The sequence below is a fragment of the Hermetia illucens genome, chromosome 1 (assembly GCF_905115235.1).
Source record: "Hermetia illucens chromosome 1, iHerIll2.2.curated.20191125, whole genome shotgun sequence".
In the NCBI taxonomy this organism is placed as follows: Eukaryota; Metazoa; Arthropoda; class Insecta; order Diptera; family Stratiomyidae; genus Hermetia; species Hermetia illucens.
Genome location: NC_051849.1, coordinates 23559569 through 23581447, shown reverse-complemented (window position 1 = coordinate 23581447; position 21879 = coordinate 23559569). Strand labels below are relative to the sequence as shown.

The window sequence follows — 21879 nt, the reverse complement described above, 5'->3', positions numbered from 1 at the left end:
TCGACGGTATCGATGTTCCTCCGAATGTTCGCTTTCCTCTGCTCGAGCCGGAATTCGAACAATATAAGCTTGACATTCTGGGGCTAAGCGAGGTGAAATGGTAGGACCTGGAAAGTACCCTTTGCCTCCTGTCACATCAATGGCAATCTGGTTTTGTATTCTGGAAAGCAAAATGGTAGCACACGCGAATCCGGTGTCAGGTTGCTTTTGACAGCTACCGAAAGGTGCGCTCTCTTGACCTGGGAGCTGGTTTCTAAGAGACTTCTAAGAGACAAAAAATAAATGTCGGACAATGACGGATTTACGGTTTCTCCCCAGGGCGGAGTCTTTCTTGAGGATGGGCCACAGGGTTTTTAGTCCCGCTAAAGTCTTTGAAAGGATGGAATTTACCTGGGACACGGGTGATAAGCGGGTCTTAAGGGTTATTCCCAGGTATTTAGTGGATCGGACGGAGGGAATGGTGAATGTTCCGATTTTGATAGTGAGGTTGCGGGTATTGGCTAGCATCTTGCGGGTGAAATTGGCTTCACATTTGCTGGGGTTGAGGAGAAGTTTCCAGGAATGGAGGAATTTGTTGAGGGTTAGGATCGTGATTTTAATGCGGTTTTGGGCGGATTGTATGCTTCGGGAAGAGATATAGAGGATCAAGTCGTCAGCGTATTGAATGATTTTGACAGCTTGGGGGGGTTGGTATGGTGCTGAAGTGGAATATCAGCGATGTATAGGGAAGATAGGGTTGCTGACAGAACTGAGACTTGGAGGATTCCTGCAGGAAGACTATATGGGCCGGATAGAGTATCTTGGATGCGGACTAAGGATTGACGATTGTAAAGGTAATTCAGGATAAGTCGGCATAATTGCGGGTGGAATTTGAATATGTGGGAGAGTTTGTAGGTGAGGCCTTAGTGCCAGATCGCGTCGAAAGCTTTCTGCGTATCGAGGAGGCAAGCGGTGGTGGGGATGTTGTTGTTTAACTGGGGGAGGATGTCAGTTTTGAGGACTAGGAGGGCGTGTGAGGTGGCACGCCTGTTGGCAAAATGGAATGGGGGAATAATGGTGTGGTCGGTGATGTGTTGGAGCATGATATCATGGATGACGTGCTCGAAAATTTTCGATGTCACGTTGAAGAGGGAGATGGGGCGGTAGCTCCCCGGGGAAGTTGAAGGTTGTTCCTTTTTTAGGATTGGGAAAGTGTGCAGATAGGAGGCATAGGTTGAAGAGTTGAGAGAGGTAAGGGCTTAGGGATTTTGCAAATTTTTTCAAGATGATAATAGGGATGTGGTCAGAGCCGGTTGACTTTTTGTTATTTCGGAAAAGGATGATGGATTCTACTGTCTGGGGTGTGACGGCTTGTATTGGTAAACAGTAGGGTGTTGTCTATTGAGGCGGTGGGATCGGGAATTGGGTATAAATGAATCGTGTGGTAGGAAGGTGGCGGATGTGTTGGCGCACCGCAGTTTCTGTGGGTGGGTCGGACAGATGTCGGGTGGTGTGATGGGCGGCCAGAAAGCCGCTAGCAATCAGGTCGGCGTGGGCTTTGGTATTGTGAGGGAAGACACTGGCTGTGCGTGGTTTCGCTAGGCGAGGGCAAGTACCACGTAGTTTGCTGATTAAACGAGGTACTCGCGTGCTTCACTGCGTAGTGGTCAGCGTATAGTGTTTGGATATGGGATTGAATGAGGCTTGCCAGGGAGTAGATTCGTGACTTGAGGAAGTTAACCTGGGGAGCATATCTGTGTCGGTGGAGTTGGCGTCGTAGGGTGGTTTTTTGCTTAATAAGGTCAAGGACGTGGGGTGGTAGGGTGAGCAGGCCCTGGTAATTTAGTGGTCTGAGAGGAATGGTTTCATTGCAGGCTTTTTATGTGATCTCTGTGAACTTTTCCACGGCGGAGTCAATTTCGGCAGGACACCGTTTGGACCGGAGGCTGATAGTTGACAGTTTGTCGACTAGGTTGTAGTTAAGGCGTTGCCAGTTGGTTGCAGCGTAGTGGGAAAGGAATTTAGTTAAGGCGTTGCTAGTTGGTTGCAGCGTAGTGGGGGCTGTGATTTGGGAAGGCGATCGGTGATATTGAAATGGAGAACCACTCCGTTATGGTCGCTCAAGCCTGGTATCCGACGTTAAATCACGATACAAATCCCACTGCCACCAGTAAGATTTGAACCGCGACCTTCCGTACGACAGCCTTGTGCCCTAACCACTCAGCTATCCGGACACTGGTGACGGAAACGACGGTTAATTCCATGGATGGGACAATAGTGGTTGATATGTAGACTCGTTGGGCATCTAGGGGATTCGCTGCTAATATGGCTGTGCCCCTTCCCTTGGGGGTCAATAAGGTCGGAGCGGAAGGTGGTATGTCTTATGTCTTGGGCTGAGTTTGGATTCAGTAAGAAGGAGTAGGTTGGATTTGTGGAGGGAAAGGAAATTGGTCAGTTTGTGGTGTTTCTGTCGACTGACAACAGAATTCACTTTCAGTAATACCACTTTAATGGAAATTACTGGGGGACACTTGGCATAGGAAGAAGAACACAACATGACTACGAATCATATTGAGCGCAAATCCGCCAATTCTATTGACCAAATCTTGGCCAGAGCTGAAAATATTTTTTTGAGAATTGTGGAGTCCTAAGTCCGCTTCGGTCACGCTGCTCCCAGGGCAGAGATAAGGCAACGTCTGAGGATTTGCCTCTGCCCTGGTGAGAAACCGTAAAGCCGTCATTCCCTGACATTTTTCTTAAAGTTTGGGTGCTAAACTCTAAACCAGGGCTCCGTGGGCCAAAGAAAGAGGGAGTAAATTGTTCCCTATTTGGTCCGGTCCGGGATCAGGTCGATGCGGACTTTGGACCCCACAATTCTCAAAAAAAAAAGAATATTCTAAGGGAAAGATTTCGGTCCAAGCTAAGGAGCACCCCAACTGTACAGTGCTATGCAACAACGGAGACTTCTGATATGACGAAAAAGGATGTTTTCTACGAGCAGTTACACGTAGTCCAGGAGAGACTTCCACTGGGTGACATTGTAATTGCGTTGGGTGATCCGAATGGCAAGGTGAGTTCTGACAACTAGCTAGGATATGTGATGAAGAAATACGAACTTGGAGACGGCAACGATAATTATGGATGGTTTTTGGATTTCTGCAGCGCTTCACCTCCTCATTGGAAACACATTATTCAAGCATAGATCCTACCATAGAGTCAGTTGGGTTTAACCGCTACCATAGGTGGCAGAAGTATTTTACTAAGCGGAAGGCAGATACACTGAGTGAACCTCACCCACTCCCCCCAGGAGCATATTGATGAGCAGTCCCGAAGAGGCGCCAAAAGGTCTGGCTGATTGTAGATTCGGGCAAGCGGATCGATGAACGGTTGGGGTTGAAGGTTCTATTGTTCGCTCGAACTTCAATAGGGCGCCAAATCACGAGAAGTTCAGGGATGCAGAGGAAGCCGCAAAGCACAATGATTTCAGAATTGTATATCGTATCACGAAAAAAACTATATATGGTTGCTAATCTTTGGTCTTATGAAGGACGTCAACACACGTCTTCTCATCCACGATGACGAACAACCGAAGAACCTCATCACATCCGGTGAGATTGCTCCTCTTGTAGATGAAATGGCTAGTCACCGTATCATACGGATGGAGTGCCACAGGAAGAAGAGAAGTCATTCGGGCCATGAATGCACTCAAACAGCAGAGACGTCAAATTTCTTTAATGTATTGGGATGGGAGTGGCTAATTAGCCGGGTGTTGCACTTGGGAGAAGCTCTACAAGAGATAAGAAGAAAATTTTCTGGTAGCAGTAACCGTTATAATAACGATAGAGGAGAGAAGAAAGACATCCAATATTTTGTCTGTGTTCAACGGGCTCAATGCACAAGCCTAACGAATATATTCAACGAGAGCGATGCGATTTCAGCACCAGCTCTACACGCCGCAGGAATTCGAACTGCAGAACATCCTTCAGATCACCAACTCGAGCATGGGTTCCTTGCAGAATTCGACACTTGTCTACTCCAAACTCCATTCGAATATTACAGCTGAACATGTCAACTATTCGCAACAGACTTCTAAGATGGTCAGTACCAGCATACAGCTTGCTGTTATCTAAATGCATCTAGTGTCAATCCGCACTTAGTATTTAGGCTATACTTTATCATGCCCTCTAGCATCATTCAATAGCCATGAAAGAGGTTCAGTGCCATGAAAACCAAAGGGTACTAAATGAATCCCCCTGGAAAATAACCCTCCGTATACGAATGGGCTCTGAGGTATTAGCACCCTCAGATGCAGCCTGCCCCGCATCGCCTACCATTCCCCTTCTTACTCCTATCCTTGTCGAATACCTCATTGGCGAACTTGATGCCAAGATCGGACCTGGCTACGATGGTCTTCCAAACCTCTTTTTGATCAAAACTGGTAAGTCCATCACCCTTCCCCTATCTCTTATTTTCAACAAAAGCCTTGAAGAGAATCATTTTCCCAGCTTGTGGAAAGAGGCTCTCATTATCCCCATTCACAAAGGTGGCGATCGTTCGCTTGCCGAGAATTACCGTCCCATTTTCCTCCTCTCCTCCTGTTCAAAATCCTGGAAAGATATGTCAGCGACTGGTTGTCCGCCCACTTTGGCCAACACATAGTGAAAGAACAACACGGCTTCGTTAAACGTAGGTCCACTGCCTCCAACCTGCTTCACTTTACCAACTTTGTCGCCAAATGTCTAAATTCACGGCAAGAAGTGTATACCATTTACACTGACTTCGCGAAAGCCTTCGACACTGTAAATCACAAGATACTTCTATCCAAACTCTCGTCCCTAAACGTTCCCATACCACTAGTTTTATGGCTTGCCTCTTACCTTTCCAACCGATCCTGCCGCGTCTCTTTTGACAGCTGTACTTCCCGCTCCTTCTCCCCCTCTTCTGGCGTCCCACAGGGGTCTATTCTGGGTCCTTTGCTATTTTTATTTTTTATTAAGGACCCTCCTGCCCTCCTTACTTGTCCCTGTTTGCTCTATGCAGACGACCTTAAGCTGTTTTCCGCTATATCGTCGCCTATGGACTATGTTTCCCTTCAGAATAACCTGGACACTCTGGTTCGTTGGCGCTCGACTAATGGTTTAGCGCTAAACGTCAGAAAGTGTCACTCTATGTGCTACTCCCTAAAATCCTCACCCACTTCTTTCTCCTACTCGCTTAACGGACATTCCTTATCTTGCTTAAATTCCACTCAAGACCTCGGAGTCACTTTCGACAATAAGCTCCGCATTGGCACCCATTGCCTCGATGTTATCAATCGAACAGCAAATTGTCAGGCTTTATTCTTCGCTCCTCCTCTGATTTTGACTCCATCCAACCCGCTTTCTAAACCTTCCCTTCCTACAACAGCGTAGATCCTATCTGGATCTATGCACATTCTTTGAACTTTCCTCGGGCCTGATGGACTGCTCCGCCGCTGACGAGATCACCTGCCGTCCTGCGTCTTATAACACACGTAACGCAGATATTTTCAACGTGCCCTTCGCGGAGCACGAAGTCTATTTTCATTCCCCGATTCCTAGGCTTTGCCGAAATTATAATGCAAAACAGCTTGGTCCTTTTAACTTCCCTACTTTAAGTAGCTTTAAACGTAGGATAAGTTTTTTGCTTTCTCCTCCTCCTGATTTCATTTCGAATCATGTTCATCATTCATGATCCGATGCGGACCCACATACCGGCAAGGACACGCGAGGAATCGAAGTGAGGAATCGATTGCTTGAAGACTACAGGTTTCATCCTCGGCTGGTTTTCCAACCGTTTGTCATTGTATCGCTTGGTATTTAGCAAGGTCCTTTACATCCTGCTCGTCGAATGTACTGGCTTCTGATTACATTTTTGCTCAAAATTTGTATGGTTTGGTTCATGAGCTGAACTTCAGTAAACCTACGCTCCTTCGCTGGCTCACGCTCATGCTGCAGATGGCACCGATTGTACTAACCTCGGTGGCTACTGTCATCTGGTGATGTCGCCCGGTGATGCACATGGTTTCTACATCTCTTCCTCATCTATCGCTTAGCGCGTCGGATTTTAAATTAAAATGCTTGTCTGGATCCCACGAGTACTCCTTGACAAATATCCCCTTGGCTACCCCGGCCAGTATTCAGAGTCTGCAAGATGTCCGTTAGCCACAGAGCCCTCGACGCATGCTGCTCCTCCTTTATTCCCACTTTTTTCAATGCTTCGGTTCACGCTCCGCCAACTCCGCGACATGAGCAGCAGGCAAACAGATTCTCGTTAGTTGCAGTCGGGCCTTAAATACTTTTGACTCGTCAGAGGATGGTTTCGAATAGCTTACCTCAAGCATTTTCAAATCAGGCCACCCACGACAAGTACGACCTCTTTCTTTGTAAGGTTGCTTGAAACAAAACCTGAATCGAATCGATTCAATGTTTGTCTGTCCGTCTATCTCTTTCTTATTTTTTGCGGAAGAGGTATAAATTTTCAAAAGACACTGGCCTGGGCACGTCAGCGTCTTAGATTTTTCACTCCCGACTCCCCCCACCAATATAAGGTTTTACATCACGGGGCAAAGTCATCCAGCATTTCTGCTTGAGACTCCTCTAGGTTCTTGCTTTCTGCCACGAATCTTAGGCAGTGCAAGAATACGTGCTCCTGGTCTTCTGGGATTCCATCATAGTTTGGACAAACGGGTGAATTTACCTGTACAGGTACTGGCGGTATCCTCCTTGCCACGCGAGAAACTGGGTAAGATTATAATTAATCTCACCATGTCATCTCTAATACCACTCCTTGATGGCAGGGTTTTCCCGAGCGTTTCCAATGCTCTTTCTATCTATTTACAGATCTGTTCCATTTGGCGTTCTTCGTCTGCGACAAAGGGGAGAAAGGCTTTGCACTGTACATGTTTGTCATCTGATGTGCCAAGATGTCAACTGGCACCATTGCCGAGATGATGAGCGCAGGAACATCTCAGACAGTCCTAAAGGCAGAACACACCCCTGTAGACAGTTTATGAGCTTTAGCTGCAATCTATAATGCTTTTCCCTGAAGGAGGGCCGCATAAAGCACGACAGAGCTCACTATCCCGGGTATATGCAACCTAGAAGCATGCCTTGACCCTCCCACGTTTGGTATCATTCTTGCCAAGGTCATACTTGCAACGGATGCTTTGTCACAAGCATACTGCACGTGTTACTTATAGCTAAGCTTCCCGTCTATTAATAATAATAATAATAATAATTTCTTTTACGGCGCCTCCTTTGTGCTAAATACCTATTGACAATAATTACGAGATAGGCGGGAATATCAATCTTTGCAAGGGATTTTCGTACCAGTTTCCGATTGGCCGAATTGAGTGCATTCTTCACAGCTTAAGGGCATTATTCGGTACTCCGTGCAGCCTCGGGGCTTTCTACCGGAAATCTTTAGTACGTCCTTTTTGGTGACTGCTGGAATCGCCGTTACATTCAGGAAGTTGTCGGTGATCCTCTGAGTAGGGCACCTGATTTGCCGAGATGAACGGACTCTGAACCATCCCGCATCTGAACAGAGCTCTTTAAATCATTCCCTCTTGCTCAGCTGAATAACCAGTTTAAAGGTTTTGCGGGCTTCTTTAAATTTGTGCTGTTTTCGCCTTTGATCAATACTGGCTGGCCAATTCATCATTCCACCAGTAGTTGGGAATTTGCATCTCCTAGACATGGAGGCTTTATATGCTGTGGCATTTCATTTTGCAAGTTGAAGAGTAGAGAGAAGAGAAGAGTTTCAGTAGAAGCGTCTGCTTTTTAAGTTTGGTCTAAGCACATCTCTATGAAGGTTGGCTTATCTAAAGCTTTTGCAGACCATCTTTCTCGATTTCGGGTGTGATGGTTTTCTGCCTTTCGGCTATCTCATAATTCAAAGAGGATTAGTTGGTGATCACTATGGGTGTAGTCCTTGCTAGGATAGGGTATACCACGTACCAGTGCAGGCCTGACGAAGGTCACGTCTACGATTGAACCAGACTCTACTTCCAAAAGGTGTTTACATCACCCCTCGTTGGCCAGGACTATATCCAACTTCACAAACCATTTCATCGAATTCAGACAATGTCGTGGGGCGTAGCAGCTGTCATCATATATACCACCAATCTGTAACCCATACGCCACAATAGGGGTTTCTATCAGGTTCACTTATAACAGCAATTTCCATCTTCGATTCGAAGCAAATTGAGCAAATCCTGAGCGACCCGGGAATTATTAAGATTTATTTGAACGAACCCCATTCCAGTCAACGCCTTCCTAAATTTTAGGCATTTACCACTTCCGGCAATGTGCACAGAGGCGTGCAAGCACTTCGATGTAACTTTTTGCGGGCGGAACTTCACTGTTAATTTCGCCATCTTTTTAAGTTTTTGGATTAATTCTCCCCTCTTGGTCTTCTCCAGCCAACTCGAGATAGTCGTTTGACCATTGAAAATTCTAGTTTGTTGTTACTATTATTTTCAACAGTTACCTCTGGGAAAGACAGACACAGATTTCCGTAGTGCAATCACTCAGATTCGCAAGGAGAAAATTGTGGATCGTGAGGAAAATCTTGTGGGCTCCTTAAATTGCATAATCTACACGACTTTGTTCATAGCCCTGTTGACGGCCCTCAAGAGAGCCTCGAGTATGGGAGAAATCATCCCCTTCCAAACCCCCCTACTCCGATGGGGCTGCAGTCACTATTGTAAAACATCATGTCCGGGGTAAAAAAAACTATGGCCGAGGTCCCCGCTCTTGAAAAATTTAAAACGATGAAATCTGGGAGCGATGATAGGCACAACGTTCAATTTTAAACTGCTTCCTCATTACAAAACATCCAGCGATGGTATGACCTATGCGAAGCTGATCACAGGAGGTATTCGGTGACTTGTAGATTGTTGAGGTCCGAAGGACGCAGAGTTCTTTGGAAGACGGAACAGGCCAAGTTGTAGGCAGAATAGAGGGACTGGACCTAATTTTCTCCCCTGGCCCGGATTTTTTTCTCTATGGGCGTGAAGATAACTGTCAGTTGCCGTCCACATTAAGGACATTAACCATGCTGAAACAACGAATTGAACAATATCCTAGAAGTTATATTTTTATATTCAAAGCCAACTATGAATCGTGTACCAATGTAATTCCTGAGCAGCAGTTTTCTAAAATTCTTTTTCCCGGGAAGTAAGTACCTAATTTGGTATGCCATTTCTGAGAAAGGACTACATAGAGAACATCCTTCTGTTCGCCGCACAACTTCGAGTCTCTGCTTCGCTCTTGCCGCAGATTTTAGTGCAACTGAACAAATATGATCACGACGGATTAGGAAATGATTATCCTGATATTTCAGGAAGTGTTTGCATTGGCTAAAATAATTCTGAAAACTGTTTATTAACGATGTTAAACTTGCCCATGTATATACATTATACGATAATCTCTCAAAAATATCCTTTCACGAGGACATATCAAAATTTCATGGCAAACGAAATCGAGTAGTAATTTTTGAAAGTAATTAAATTTCACATGAAGCTGCCGCTACTCAAAGGATGTTATTCATTTAGGGATTATACGATGTCGAAATTAATAAAAAGAGAGATTTCACCCTGCATTTGATGGAGGAAAATTTCAAGGGTCCAATACGCGACGAATAAAAATGCAAACCCAGTTAAAGGTCCAATATGAAAGGACTACGCTTCTAGGACAGGCTTTCAATGTGAACACAACTAATAAAGTAAAACTGGGAATAGTTTGGCATTTTAAAAAGGAAATTCTAATACTTTTCCATTTTGAATATGAAAGGAACACTTTTCCCCAAAGGAGCAAAGAGCATCCACATCGGCTTATTTTTCTTTCATCTTTTCATTATAACCACACCTGATAAGCCTACAACAGTAAGGCAAACACATAGCCAGCCACAAATATCCCAGTCTGGAGCAGAGAATTCGAACCCAGGACATGAGAATCGATTTGCCCGTCGAAGGCTTTGAGGACTACCAGTTGAGGTCGTAAAAGGGTAAGGTGTAAAGGGAAGGTAATTAAAAGTTCTAGTTCCAGCAAGTATCCGGAAATAATTAGCACCCCCTGCCAGGGATTGAGTGCCGGGAAATTACGATGGGATGTCTCTCTCGGGAGCGTGTATAGTCGCGATGGCTTCCTGGTGTTGGCTCGGGATCGGGTTTCCTTTGATGTCGTTGGCCATCATGTAAGAAGGTTTGTGTCGATCGATGTTACTAATAGACTCGCTGTTCATTACCGGGGGAGCACTATCTAACAAACTCAAGATCGCTGCACTGTTTGTAGATTCATTTTGTGGTGTACTCTGTTGAATCATTTGTTGAAATATTGATGTCACCGATCGTTACGAAGTTTGCGGTTGCTAATGCTGTTGGCTTTGCCTGCTGTCTTGAAACGTCTCCCTCTATATGGTCTATGGTTTTTGGTACGCGGGTAAATGCTCATATCGGCGCCTGTGCTCATAGGTAACCATGTTTCCGTATTTTCCATAGACATTGAAATGGATGAAAGGGGGACATTGGTATTCTGAAGACCTTACAAGCTCCGAAGGGACGAGAGAGTACACGGCGTGAGGCATGCCGGACTGCACGCTGGGTTACCGCTGGGTATACGTTGGAGACGGATCGTACGGCGCGACTTGCAACATTAAAGAATGTCAGTTCGATGGCGCTTTTGATTGTTACTGGTAGGGCGTAGTGTTTGTTCTGAAGACTCAAAAAAGTTTGACAAATTTGGAGAACAGGGCAAAGTTGAACTGAGCCCCTTTGGCTGTCAAGAAGATTAAATACGTCGAGCTGGCGATGAGATCTCTAGCAACAATCATTGCTTATCAGCCCCCCACTGAGATTGCTTCTGGCTGTCTCTCCACGACAGTAAAACGGTGCTGGAAACCTTGGCAAAGTGGAAGCTACACAGACGTTTGAGGGGTTTCTCTGTACGAATGATGTTCCGCAAGGCCTCGCCGTTACGTCGATGAATATAAAAACGTTAGGAAGGATCGCGCGAATTCCTCGCTTGGCTGAGGCCTTGCACATGCCAGCCAGACGACCTTTGAAACGGCAAGGCGTATAATTACGTTGATTTCTGTTGATAGCAGATTATGTTGAGCCTTGACACCCGTGCGTCCTGGAGCCAATGGTAGATAGGACCTGACCATTCCTATGAAAACATAATAGTAAATGTTCAAGTCAACTTTAACACTCCACCCCCAGCTGAAACCAAGGGGTGGTGACGACTTCAGCAGACACAACAGACCGGTAGCGTTGAGCCCCCACCTGATATCGAGAATAAGTTCGCTGGGGAGTCTCAGGTTCTCCCGGTATACTAGCTTCACGGGACTTGCAGCAAATTGGCTTTCCGGAGGCCAAGTAGAACGAGTGGCAGGACCTACGACTACGAAGAGGCATTTTAAGCCTTCAGCGTCCTGTGCCACCTTTTGGGCATCCCATTGAACTGTGGGTAGTACCCGAGTGTCCGGTGGCGTTTAAAGCCGAGGAATTTGCCTGGTCGGTGATTATAATTGTCGGCACACCAAAGGAATCCATTTTCAACAGAGGACCTCTGTACAAGATTGTGCAGTAATGACTTTCAGGGGTATCGCCTCAGGTCACCGCGTGGAGGTATCGATGATTGTTTGGCATGTTGCTGTTGTATTGTCAGTAGTCCTACGATGTCCTGGTAAGCTACATGAGAGACAGCTAAGTTCGCTGGTCCGGCTTACGATCACCATACGTGAAAACGAAAGATGGCTACGATCTGGGCCTATGCATGTCAGCTGTCACTCGATCGTATGGGCAATTTGCACTTTATAGCTGAGACCCCTGGTAAATGTAGAGTTTTATGTTTATCAAAATCAAGTAGTAGTAGTTTCCAATTATTTGTTTCGAGGATTTTGTTGTGCAGTACAATTCATTAGGATTCGTTTGGATGTGAATAATGGGATGTTGGTAGGGTGAAAAGCACCACAATTCGATTGGTAATGGTCAGACAGTTTATGAGAAGGCTGGTGTATAGTAATGTACACGTTGAAGCAGTGAGAATATAACTATTTTTACAGTTTACCTGCTGATTTCTTAATGAAGTGTATTAAATCTTCAATATGGTTCTTGCTTTCATTTCTAAGTACCATGTTTCCAGAGTTGAAAGCTTTGCTCCAACTATAATTCTTCCTAAGTGGCGTACCACAACTGATGTTCTTTGTGATCGACATATCAACGAACGTCTGAAATCTAAAATTTACCGCAATGCCGTCCGTCCTGTCGATCCCTATCCTTCTGAGTGTTGACCGACTATGGGAGACAGTGACCGGCGTCTTGCGATAATGGAGACGAAGGTGTTGCGTAGTGACGTGACACATTTTAATCACATCCGAAATGAGGATATCCGCGATCAATAAGGAGTTGTACCTGCGAGAAAGACGTCCTCGATGATATGGTCAAGTCATTTGCACTAACGATAGTTAACTTGCCAAGATTGGTCTGAACATCGATGACGATGGTAAACGACAAAAAGACCGGCCAAATCAACAGTGGCTTGATACGCTGGATTGGGATTTAAAAGCCTCGAAATCGCATCCAGATCAGGCATTTGATAGAGCAAAACGGCTAAGCCGATCACGACGAGCCGACCCCGCTTGTGAACGGAACGAAGGCTGAAGAAAAAGAAGAAGATAATTCTTCCTAAAAGCAGCAAAGATCTGACATGAGAAGAATATGTGATCAACTGTCTTTGGAACTCCGCAGGTGTGAATAATGACTTATTGCTTAGTTTACCAATTCTAAAGAGAAAGGACTGGGAATATACATGATCTGAATAGAGTCTGTTGGGGGTTTTGATTGTGTGAGCTATTTATGAATCAATGAATTCTGGTAGTTTCACAGGCAGTATGGGGTTAGAAGAAGCTAGTAAAACCATGCATTTTCATCAGGAAATTTCTTAATACTCTAACTGCCAGTCCTCGTTGATTCTGTTTTGAACGTACCATGTTATATCATTCTCAGCAAGTGTGGTTGTTAGTTAGAACCCACTATAGATGGCCCCTTTAGTCACATAGTGCGCCATTCTATTTAGGTGGATTCCACTTTTTACCGGGACCCATATGACTTTTATCTCTCAGATGTTTGAACCCTCAATTTCGCTGACGATCTCCCATATGATTGGAGGGTTGGTCTTTTGAGCAGTGTACAGACTTCTTGAGAGTCCGTTATAATGACTACTTTCTCCTGAGTTCTATCTTTGGCCAGCAGTATAGCCTGCTTGATACCCATGAGTTCCGCAGAGAGGATCGTTATCGCTGTCATTCTATAGCCTACCTTTATACGAGAAAATGCTGAGACCACAACTCATGGCTTCTTTTGTTGTTGCTACATCGATTGTATAAACCGCGAAACCATTTCTTCCAGACAAGTTTAGTTTGTTTTGGACTTTATCCATCCATTCTTGTTTGGTTTCCCCAGCTGTCCTGTTCGGCCCATTCCAGCCTTCTAGTTAGCAGCAATTCTAGCAGTCACCCTCGTGAGATACCATGAGGTCAAAAACTTCCCCGAAGCATTTATATATGTATTTTCGAAAGGCCATTGTTGGCAGATGGGTTTTCTGCCACTAGTTTATAAGAGGATGGTTGCAAGGAGTTTTTTTTCTAAGTTTGTGTGGAGGTTCATTAGCAAGGGCATAGGCAACGTAGAAAGGTGCTAATTTGGTTAGCCCCAGGCACCTTTTGAAGTAGGTGGCAACTACAGAGTCTGTTTTATTGTCTAGATATTTGGGTGATCCAACAACAGAAGTGGACCGGTCTAACTCTCCTTGCTCCAGGAAAAGCCTGTAGAGAAGTTGACAATTCTTGCCGCTCTTATTGCCTTTTCGATTATGCTGGTGGTGCAATTTTTCATTTACAGAGAAGCACTTACTGTAATACCCAGAAAAGTGATTTCCTTATTTTGCCTAAGCAGGCTTCGGATTACCAGAATGTGACATGGTGCGATTCTGCTTTTTTTGAAAATAAATACCCTGGACTTGTCAGGATTAACCGATGTTGGCTTGGTCCTGTAGAAGTTTGTCGACACGCTGATTATCGTCATCAGCATATTGGTAGATATGCACAGATAAATTAAAGACTATTGGGCTCAGAACGCTTCCCTAGGGTAAGCTTTTTCTAACTGCTTCAGACTACTCGTCCAGCATTAGGTGCCTGACTTCAAAAAACCTCAATACCTACGTGTAGATGTCATAGTTTTTTCCTCCTGGCTAGCACTCAACCGCTTTATCAGTTGTTCACGTAAGCAGCTATATAAGTTATCTGTCATCGATTCAAAAAATATGCCGCGGTTTCCGGTGACATACCGCGATGGTATCGCTGCTATGACCTGCAAATATTGTTTATGCCCGTCTTTCATGTCACACCTTAGAAAGCTTGCCTCCACTATTTTGAACCAAATTTCGGGCGTCTAGGGATTGAAGCCATGGTCATACTCATATCTGCAAGCACGTCAGTTGTCCTCGGCATTCTCGTTGTTACTCTCGTCGAGGTACCACTTTGTGGATTACCAAGTAAGGTTGATAGCAGAATTTGTTGAATTTGTTTATTTGATTGGAACAACGATCCTGCTTCTCATTGTGGTGTTCACAATGTGAGATCTCTTCTACCGAGTGGCTGCTCTACTTAGCTCTCCATTAATTAACTATTTTCAGGGTAATTAAAAGTTCTAATTACAGGCAAGTGCCGTCACCGCCATACTGCTATTCAATTAAACTTAGATAAAGTGCATCGAAATTCTTCATTATTATCTTTCCTAACTTTAAATTATTCTCTCTTATTTTCAGTCATGGTATGACTACAAACTACGATGGGAACCAAAAGAATACGGCGGAGTACAAATGTTACATGTTCCCTCTGATCACATATGGAGGCCGGACATTGTGCTATATAACAAGTAAGAACTAAATTCATTTTATTTTCATGAATTTTCTCGATTTTCCCCGTCAAGTGTAAATTGCCTTTATTACAATAATCATTTGATTTGTTCATTTGTGTTTTATACAAAGAATTCAGGAATATACCTATATCATTTGTTTCATATAAAAATGAAGAACATAAATAAATCTATCTTAAATAAAGCATTTCATAATAAATAAACAATTTAGGTCTAAATGTTGACGAATTTTATGGAAAACGAAGATATGTTTAGACTTTAGGCAATTTTGCCGCATGGATAAAATTAATTATATTGAAAAAAAAGGAAAAATGTAATTTTTAATGAGCTGGTGTTAATTCTTTTCGAATTAATCGAATTTTAAAATGATAATTGTATGATGTGGAAATCAACTAATGAAAAGCTTTGAAATGTCATTTCGATAAACAGGAGAAAAACAGGCGGCAGAAGTCGCGCTATGGCAAACTAGTCTCTCTACACTTCATAATTCCTTATAGCTAATTGTGAAAATTGATATTATTAAAACCATCCAACCACTGGTATCTTTCCCCTAAATTCAATAACCCAATTTCATATTTTCAAATTTTATTTTTTAATAACTTTCCAATGTAAAAGTAAAATGTGACTGGGCCAATCGTTCCTTGACCATCATAAACTTGCCCAGATAGTACTTTTTTCGAAGCAGGCAGGCGATTGATCGTAGTTGGAAGGAATGACATGCCATCTATTACAGCACAACATTGCACCGTTGTTGTTGTCACTGAGCCGGCATGGACTTTTAAGTTCAAGGTCATGTGCAGGGAATGATAATTTGCGGGATGAAAACCGGGTGATGGATGGGCAGCTGATTAGCTGAACCTGAGGAATTCTTTTGGTGTCTTGAACCCTCTCAGGACCATAACAAATTGTATTGAAAGACAATGCTCAAAAAACAATTGTTAATTGGCTTTGAATTTCATAAAAGGAAATAAAAATTAAACTAAAACGGAGATCGTTTTCGTCTTTCGTGAAGAGCGAATAGAGTTTTGGTTTTGGTCTTGAAAAAGGGACGCGGTAAATTTTTCGGGATTCAAGTGTCTGTGCTCGAATTTAATCGAATGGATTTAACGTCCACAAAGTTGAATTGGGAAAGATGAAAATTGGCTAGAGGATTATTAACCCAACGGAATTGTCGACGGATACGAATCCGAAAAAAAAGGTAGACGGAGAACCGATTTTGATTTTTGTGCAGATAGAAGGTGTTAGTTCTTGCAACAAGGAAGTAATTAGAGCCTGGCTAGCACAGAGGTGTACTAGCACGTTTCGACATAGCACTTCGATGGACCTTAAATATTTCCAGAGCGACCATCACGCAATTTTTTTAGGTTTTTGGGATATCTCTACCCTCTCGGTCGCTTCCAACCACTTAACTGTGCACAGAAGGCTTGTCACATCTAAGTGCCCTCCACCAGGCTGATGCACGAAGACAAATAACGTCAGCCACTTCGAACGTGAGTTGACTGATTGCGCTTCTGATTCCGACGCAAAGGTTACATCAAGGAGCAGCCAGGGCGCCGTTTCCAGGATCGTTTTCCCTTTAAAGACAGACTGAAGCATACCCCATTTAACGTTGAACCACCCCCTACCAGGGTCTGCTCCTCTGCCCGCAACGTAGATAAACGTGTGGCGCAGCGGGGTTAACAACATTCGAAATTTATTTATTTATTTAATTTAATTTATTTTATTTATTAAGCCATGATTAAATAAATTTCATATGTTGTTAACCCCTTTGGACATACAGTTTTTTAACGGCGTGGCCCATTATTTCCCTTTGTCTTTCTTTGTCTTCCTTTTTGGGCCCGTAGTTTACCTGGATGAAGTCTCCTGCTGAAGCGTCTTTCTCCTTCCGCTTTTCTCCAGTTTGCTTTGCAGTGGACTGGCTGCGGTCCGAGATGCGTGGGTGTTTCCGTTTTTCGTGCATTTTCTAGTTTGTCCATGTCAGCCTGTAGAAGCCTATAAAAGCAAATGCGGTTTAGAAGTTCCACCACTTCTATCCGCCCGTTTTCCACGCCTTTGATGACGTTCCCCTGGAGGAAGGTGTGCTTCACCACCACCGCGCATTTCCTAACAAACCTTTGCTTTTCGCCTCTTGCGAAAGCAGTCGACTGCGCTCCCACTTAGCTTGTGTCTGAATCCATTTCTAGCGATTTTCGTTGGGCTTTTTGGTCCAGAACAGGAACACTGAAGGGTACTGGAGTGTTTTCCTCGCAGCAGTAGTTGGATCACTTTGCAATACTTCCTGTTTATTTGGACGTCCCGTTGTCTCAGCATCGTGTCTCAGCTAATGATGCCACTTTTGCTGGTTAGCCACGCATTTTCGTTCTGGGCGTAAACTCTTCCTCTTTCCCTGCTTTTTCTTCGATTTTGTGAATTTTATCGCTTTTATTCTCCTTGGAGTTTTTTACCAGTGAATCGTGTGTAAGGAGTTAGGAACGGGTGTTCCCACCGCGAAAAAGTCCCTACCCCAGTACCCCGTGGCTTGAACTTCGCTTAATTGATCCCGGAACTTACGAAGGGATCAGCCCTTGCTCAATGCACACTATTCGACCTTGGTCTTGAAGTGGCCAGCTCATGATACACACCACAATTTTCTTGATTGGTCTAAGTAGTCTCCATGCGCTGAGGTTAATTTTAATTGATTTCACATTCCCCCATTTCTAAATTCTTGCCATTTGTCTCTTCCGGCGATATTACTTTTATCAAGATTCTCCTTTCTTCATACAGTGTGCGTTTGAAGTAATTATTGGTCCTATTAAGATTCTGATGCAATCCTAAACTTTCCCCAAAAGAAGACACTTGAAGCACCCCCATATTGGACTGCCCTCTTAAGCTTCAGGCGAGCTGCCTTTTGTGGGATTCTCTGATTCGCAACAACCTGTGGGCTGTATTCACTTTTAATCCTACGGCTCTTATAAATCCAATTTTAGCTGTTCATTAATAGGATAAATATGCCTCGAACTTCACCCTCCGAGTACTGATTTCATTCAAAACCACTCTCTCCACACTTCCTCCGCCTCTCCAAACTTGTGCTAAATCCGTCTACAATTTGGTTACCTTCATTCTAATTCTCTTGGAACGCAAGCATTTCCTCAATAAGGGCATTCCCTCTCGATGTCTCCTCTTGACTCTTCCTTTTCTCTGCGAGGTAGTGTCACAGCCTATGCAGATATTAACAGAATCTGGCATATCTCGTGAGAAACTTCGGGAGACCATTATTTTCACAGCATGTCTTCTCCGCGTCTACAACTTGATACTGGAAATTTATGGGTCTATTTACCCTTTTCCGCCCGTGTCCATTGCAATTGCCACCTGCTCAACGTATAGTAGAATAGTATAGAGAGCACGGTTAAATCGCGGATCCTCAACATTTACCGTCACTGTTGTAGAGGTCATGCTGACTCTAGACGCCTTAATGCAAGCATGCTGCAAAGGCTGCTGGCGATTCTACCTAACATCTACCATCACTCGAAGGTATCTCTAACAACTGGAATTTTGAGGACATTGCCATAGATGATCTCCTACAGCACACAACCCTGCGGGATACCCGCGGGAACAATATATTCCCTAGGTCTGTTGTTTGTGTCGTACCAAAGCTAGCTATCGAAAAGAGCAGTTAAGTACCTGAGTACACCAAAGGTCATCACAGCCCTACTTATTAAGTTACAATTGGCCCGAGTTGAATGCGTTTTCACATCAAGGGTAAATTCTGCGCAATATTAGCTAGTACTACTCATGGGACCCGGGAGCAATATGTTATAGATTATGCGCTCCAGCATTTGCCCCATAGTACAATAGACATGCAGACGTGTATAAGGATGGTTCATCAGGAACTCTACAAGCTCTAGGCAACAACATAGCCTTCGCCATTTCCACACCCCAGGAAAGATCCCATCTACTAAACTGCTTCAAATGACTCCGCAAATATGTTCGGCCTAGGTTTAACAGCCAGCTTAAGGCAAAGTTTTGTAGGCCGTCGAGGCCCGACGCTTTGTTATATCCCAACCTGTTGCAGATTTCCAGTACTTCTAAAGATCTTTGGATGATTTTCAACAAGAGGGTAGGGCACATGATTTGTGGAGATAATTGGCCTCTCAACCCATCATATCCCATCACAATTCTATAGACACTCCCCCAAAGATTTACTATAAATCCGCTTCCGAGCACAGCTCCTTAAGGTTTTTGCGGGCTACCTTGTAAACATGCTCCCTTTGTCCCTAATTATTCCAACCTACGCCCTCTGAGCTGTTTGTCTGGGTCGGTCGCAGACTGATCAAAGGCTCGCCAATTCACTATTCCATCAATAGTTTGGTCTTCTACTAGGGAATGAGTACCTCCTAAGCATGAGAACGTCAAATGCCTTGGCGGTGCATTATGTGACGTGGGGGGCTCTCCGTAGAACCACCTGCTTTAATAAGCTGGCGTAACCACGCTTCCAAGGAAGGCTCTCTGTCTGTCGGTCCGTCCGTCTAGCTATCTATCACACACAGTTTTCTCATGCTCATGCTCATTGCCTGTTCTAAATACGATACGAAATTGAGTCGACTACAATGAAAGATTGGAATCGAGGAACATCGAGGAGCCAGGAACCCGCTTGTTCACTTTGAAAAGCGAAAAGATACTACGTTTCCGGATCCCAGTACTACAACATTTTCCCCACTCCTATCATCCTTATCGGTTTGGTATTTTTGGTTCTTTGGGGCAATTTTGGTTTCCGCGCCGTAGTAAGCAGCATCCATAAGCATAAGTGGTCCCAATACGGAGCCCTACGGGACACCGGTGGAAACAACGTACTATTGGGGTTCGTTATCGGTGTCACACCAGAGCCTCCTTTCAGTTAAGTAACTATCGACGAAACCAGTGAGATAGGCGGGAATACCCACCTTTGCTAGGGATTCGCGTATTAGATTCGAATTGGCCGAATTGAATGCATTTTTCACGTTCAAGGTTAATAGTACCAGGGTAGTACCAGCAGTATTTGCTGGTACTACCCTTTTCATGGATTGCATCTTCGGCCAAGCCAGTAACCAATTTGATGGCGCCAATGGTTAATCTGGCTTTTCAGAACCAATACTGTCGAACTGAATGGCCCCTTTAGCTGTCAACAACTGGGAGTAATCTATTATAGATTACCCGCTCTAACTTTTTCCCACAGTGTCCAAAAGAGGATGATTCACCTGGAGGTTTACCAGGCTTAGGCAGGAGTACCAACTTCTGCTGCTCCCATGCCGTTTGAAATATTCCCTTGGAAATGCACGCTTCGAACAACTCAGCCAACATATCCGGTCTGTATTTCACGGCAAGCTTAAGATCCGTTTAGGGCCCTGGTACTCCGTCCCGACCCAACGCTTTATTGTTTCCTATTCAACCGCAGATCTCCAGCGGCTCGTCTCTGGTGACTGGCAGAATTTTCGCCACATTCCGAGGTGGTTGGAATGTGTCGATACTCTCCTCTTGCTGGAGGAATAAATAATGGATGATTTTCAGCAAGAAGGTAGGGTACGTGATCTGCGGAGATGAACGACCTCTAAATCGTCCCATCACAATACTATACGCACTGCTCCACGAATTTACGTCCGCTTTTGAGCAGAGCTCCCTAAAACATTTCCGCTTGCTACGCTGGATGGTGAGCTGAGGTTTTTGTCGGCTGCCTTATAGGTGCTCTCTTTTTGCCCCTGATCTACTCTACCAACCGCCCTGTAAGCCGCTCTTCTGGCTTGTTGGCAGGCTGATCGATGACCAGCCAGTTCACCATTCCATAAGTGGTTTGGTCTTATAATAGAAAATGAGCACTTCTTAGCCATGGACGCGTCACATGCTTTGGCGATGCATTGGGCCATATGGATGGCTCTTTCCGTAGAGGCGCCTGCTTTATCAGGTTGACCTAACCACACCTCTATGAAGGTCTCCTCATCCAAAGCTTTTGCAGAGCATTAAGGGTGTTTACCCTGTGGCTCGACACATGTCTTAAAGAAGATAGTGGTCGCTGTGGGTCTAGCGTTCGTTGACGCACCAGGGCATACCACGCACCAGCGCAAGGCTGAAAAAGGTCAGGTCCAAAACCGAGTCTCTCCCCCTTTCTGAAAAGTGTTTACTGCATCTTCGATAGTCAAAACTATGTCCATCTGCGCAAAAGCTTCTAATAAACTGTGCCCCCTGGCATTTGATTCTCTGCTACCCCACTCAAGGGCCCAAGCGTTGAAATTACCTTTGGAATTCGACCCTTGTGTCGAAAATAAAATTATCAAACATTTCCTCGAATCCAGGCAATCTCAGACTTGGTGAGGCGTAGCTCATACAGAGCCACTGGGTGCCTGACTTGCAGTGCATTGTATGGCCTGTCGACAGCAAGCCCATATCACTGCTCCATCAGTCGGTTTCTATACAGTTCACTTATGATGGCAATTTCCATCTCAGATTCGAACGTAGCCTGCTCAAATAAATCCTGAGCAACCCTGCAATGATTGAGGTTTATTTGAATAAAGCTCATTTTCTCTGCAGTAAGCGCCTTCCTAAATTCCGGACATTTACTACTTCCGGCAATATGCCGATTATCCTGTCCCTCTTCCACTTCGCACAATAGGCATTTGAGGTCCCTATTGTACTCCCTGGCAATATGGCCTCTCTCCCAACACCTTCTGCATGGATCAGATCGATCAATGTTGCTGAACATGAGGCATTTAAAGCACCTGTTTAGTGAAGAGAAATCCTTGCATTGCATGTAGACCTCATGTTTTTGGGCACGCACCGTGACATTCTCCACAAGTGAGTTTTTGACTTGAGCGCGAAAGTCATCAGTTATGACTATGCTGGATTTTTTCAGCTCGAATAGAGATCCCCTTTCTGGGTTCTTCGGATTCGGTTCACATTTCCGCTCTGATCTTTTAGGTCGGCATCGACTTTGA

General features: G+C 44.5%; 1 protein-coding gene across 3 annotated transcripts in view; it reads left to right on the top strand.

Moving 5' to 3' along the window:
* Window positions 1–21879, top strand: part of LOC119653858 (acetylcholine receptor subunit alpha-like) — a 391561-nt gene that overhangs the window by 227424 nt on the left and 142258 nt on the right. For 2 of the 3 annotated variants that reach the window (XM_038058922.1, XM_038058916.1), the window contains one exon: window positions 14829–14938. In XM_038058922.1, coding sequence (XP_037914850.1) covers window positions 14829–14938 — 110 coding nt within the window. Of the gene's footprint in view, window positions 1–14828; window positions 14939–21879 lie in introns of those variants that run through there. The other variant, XM_038058932.1, reaches the window with a different exon arrangement.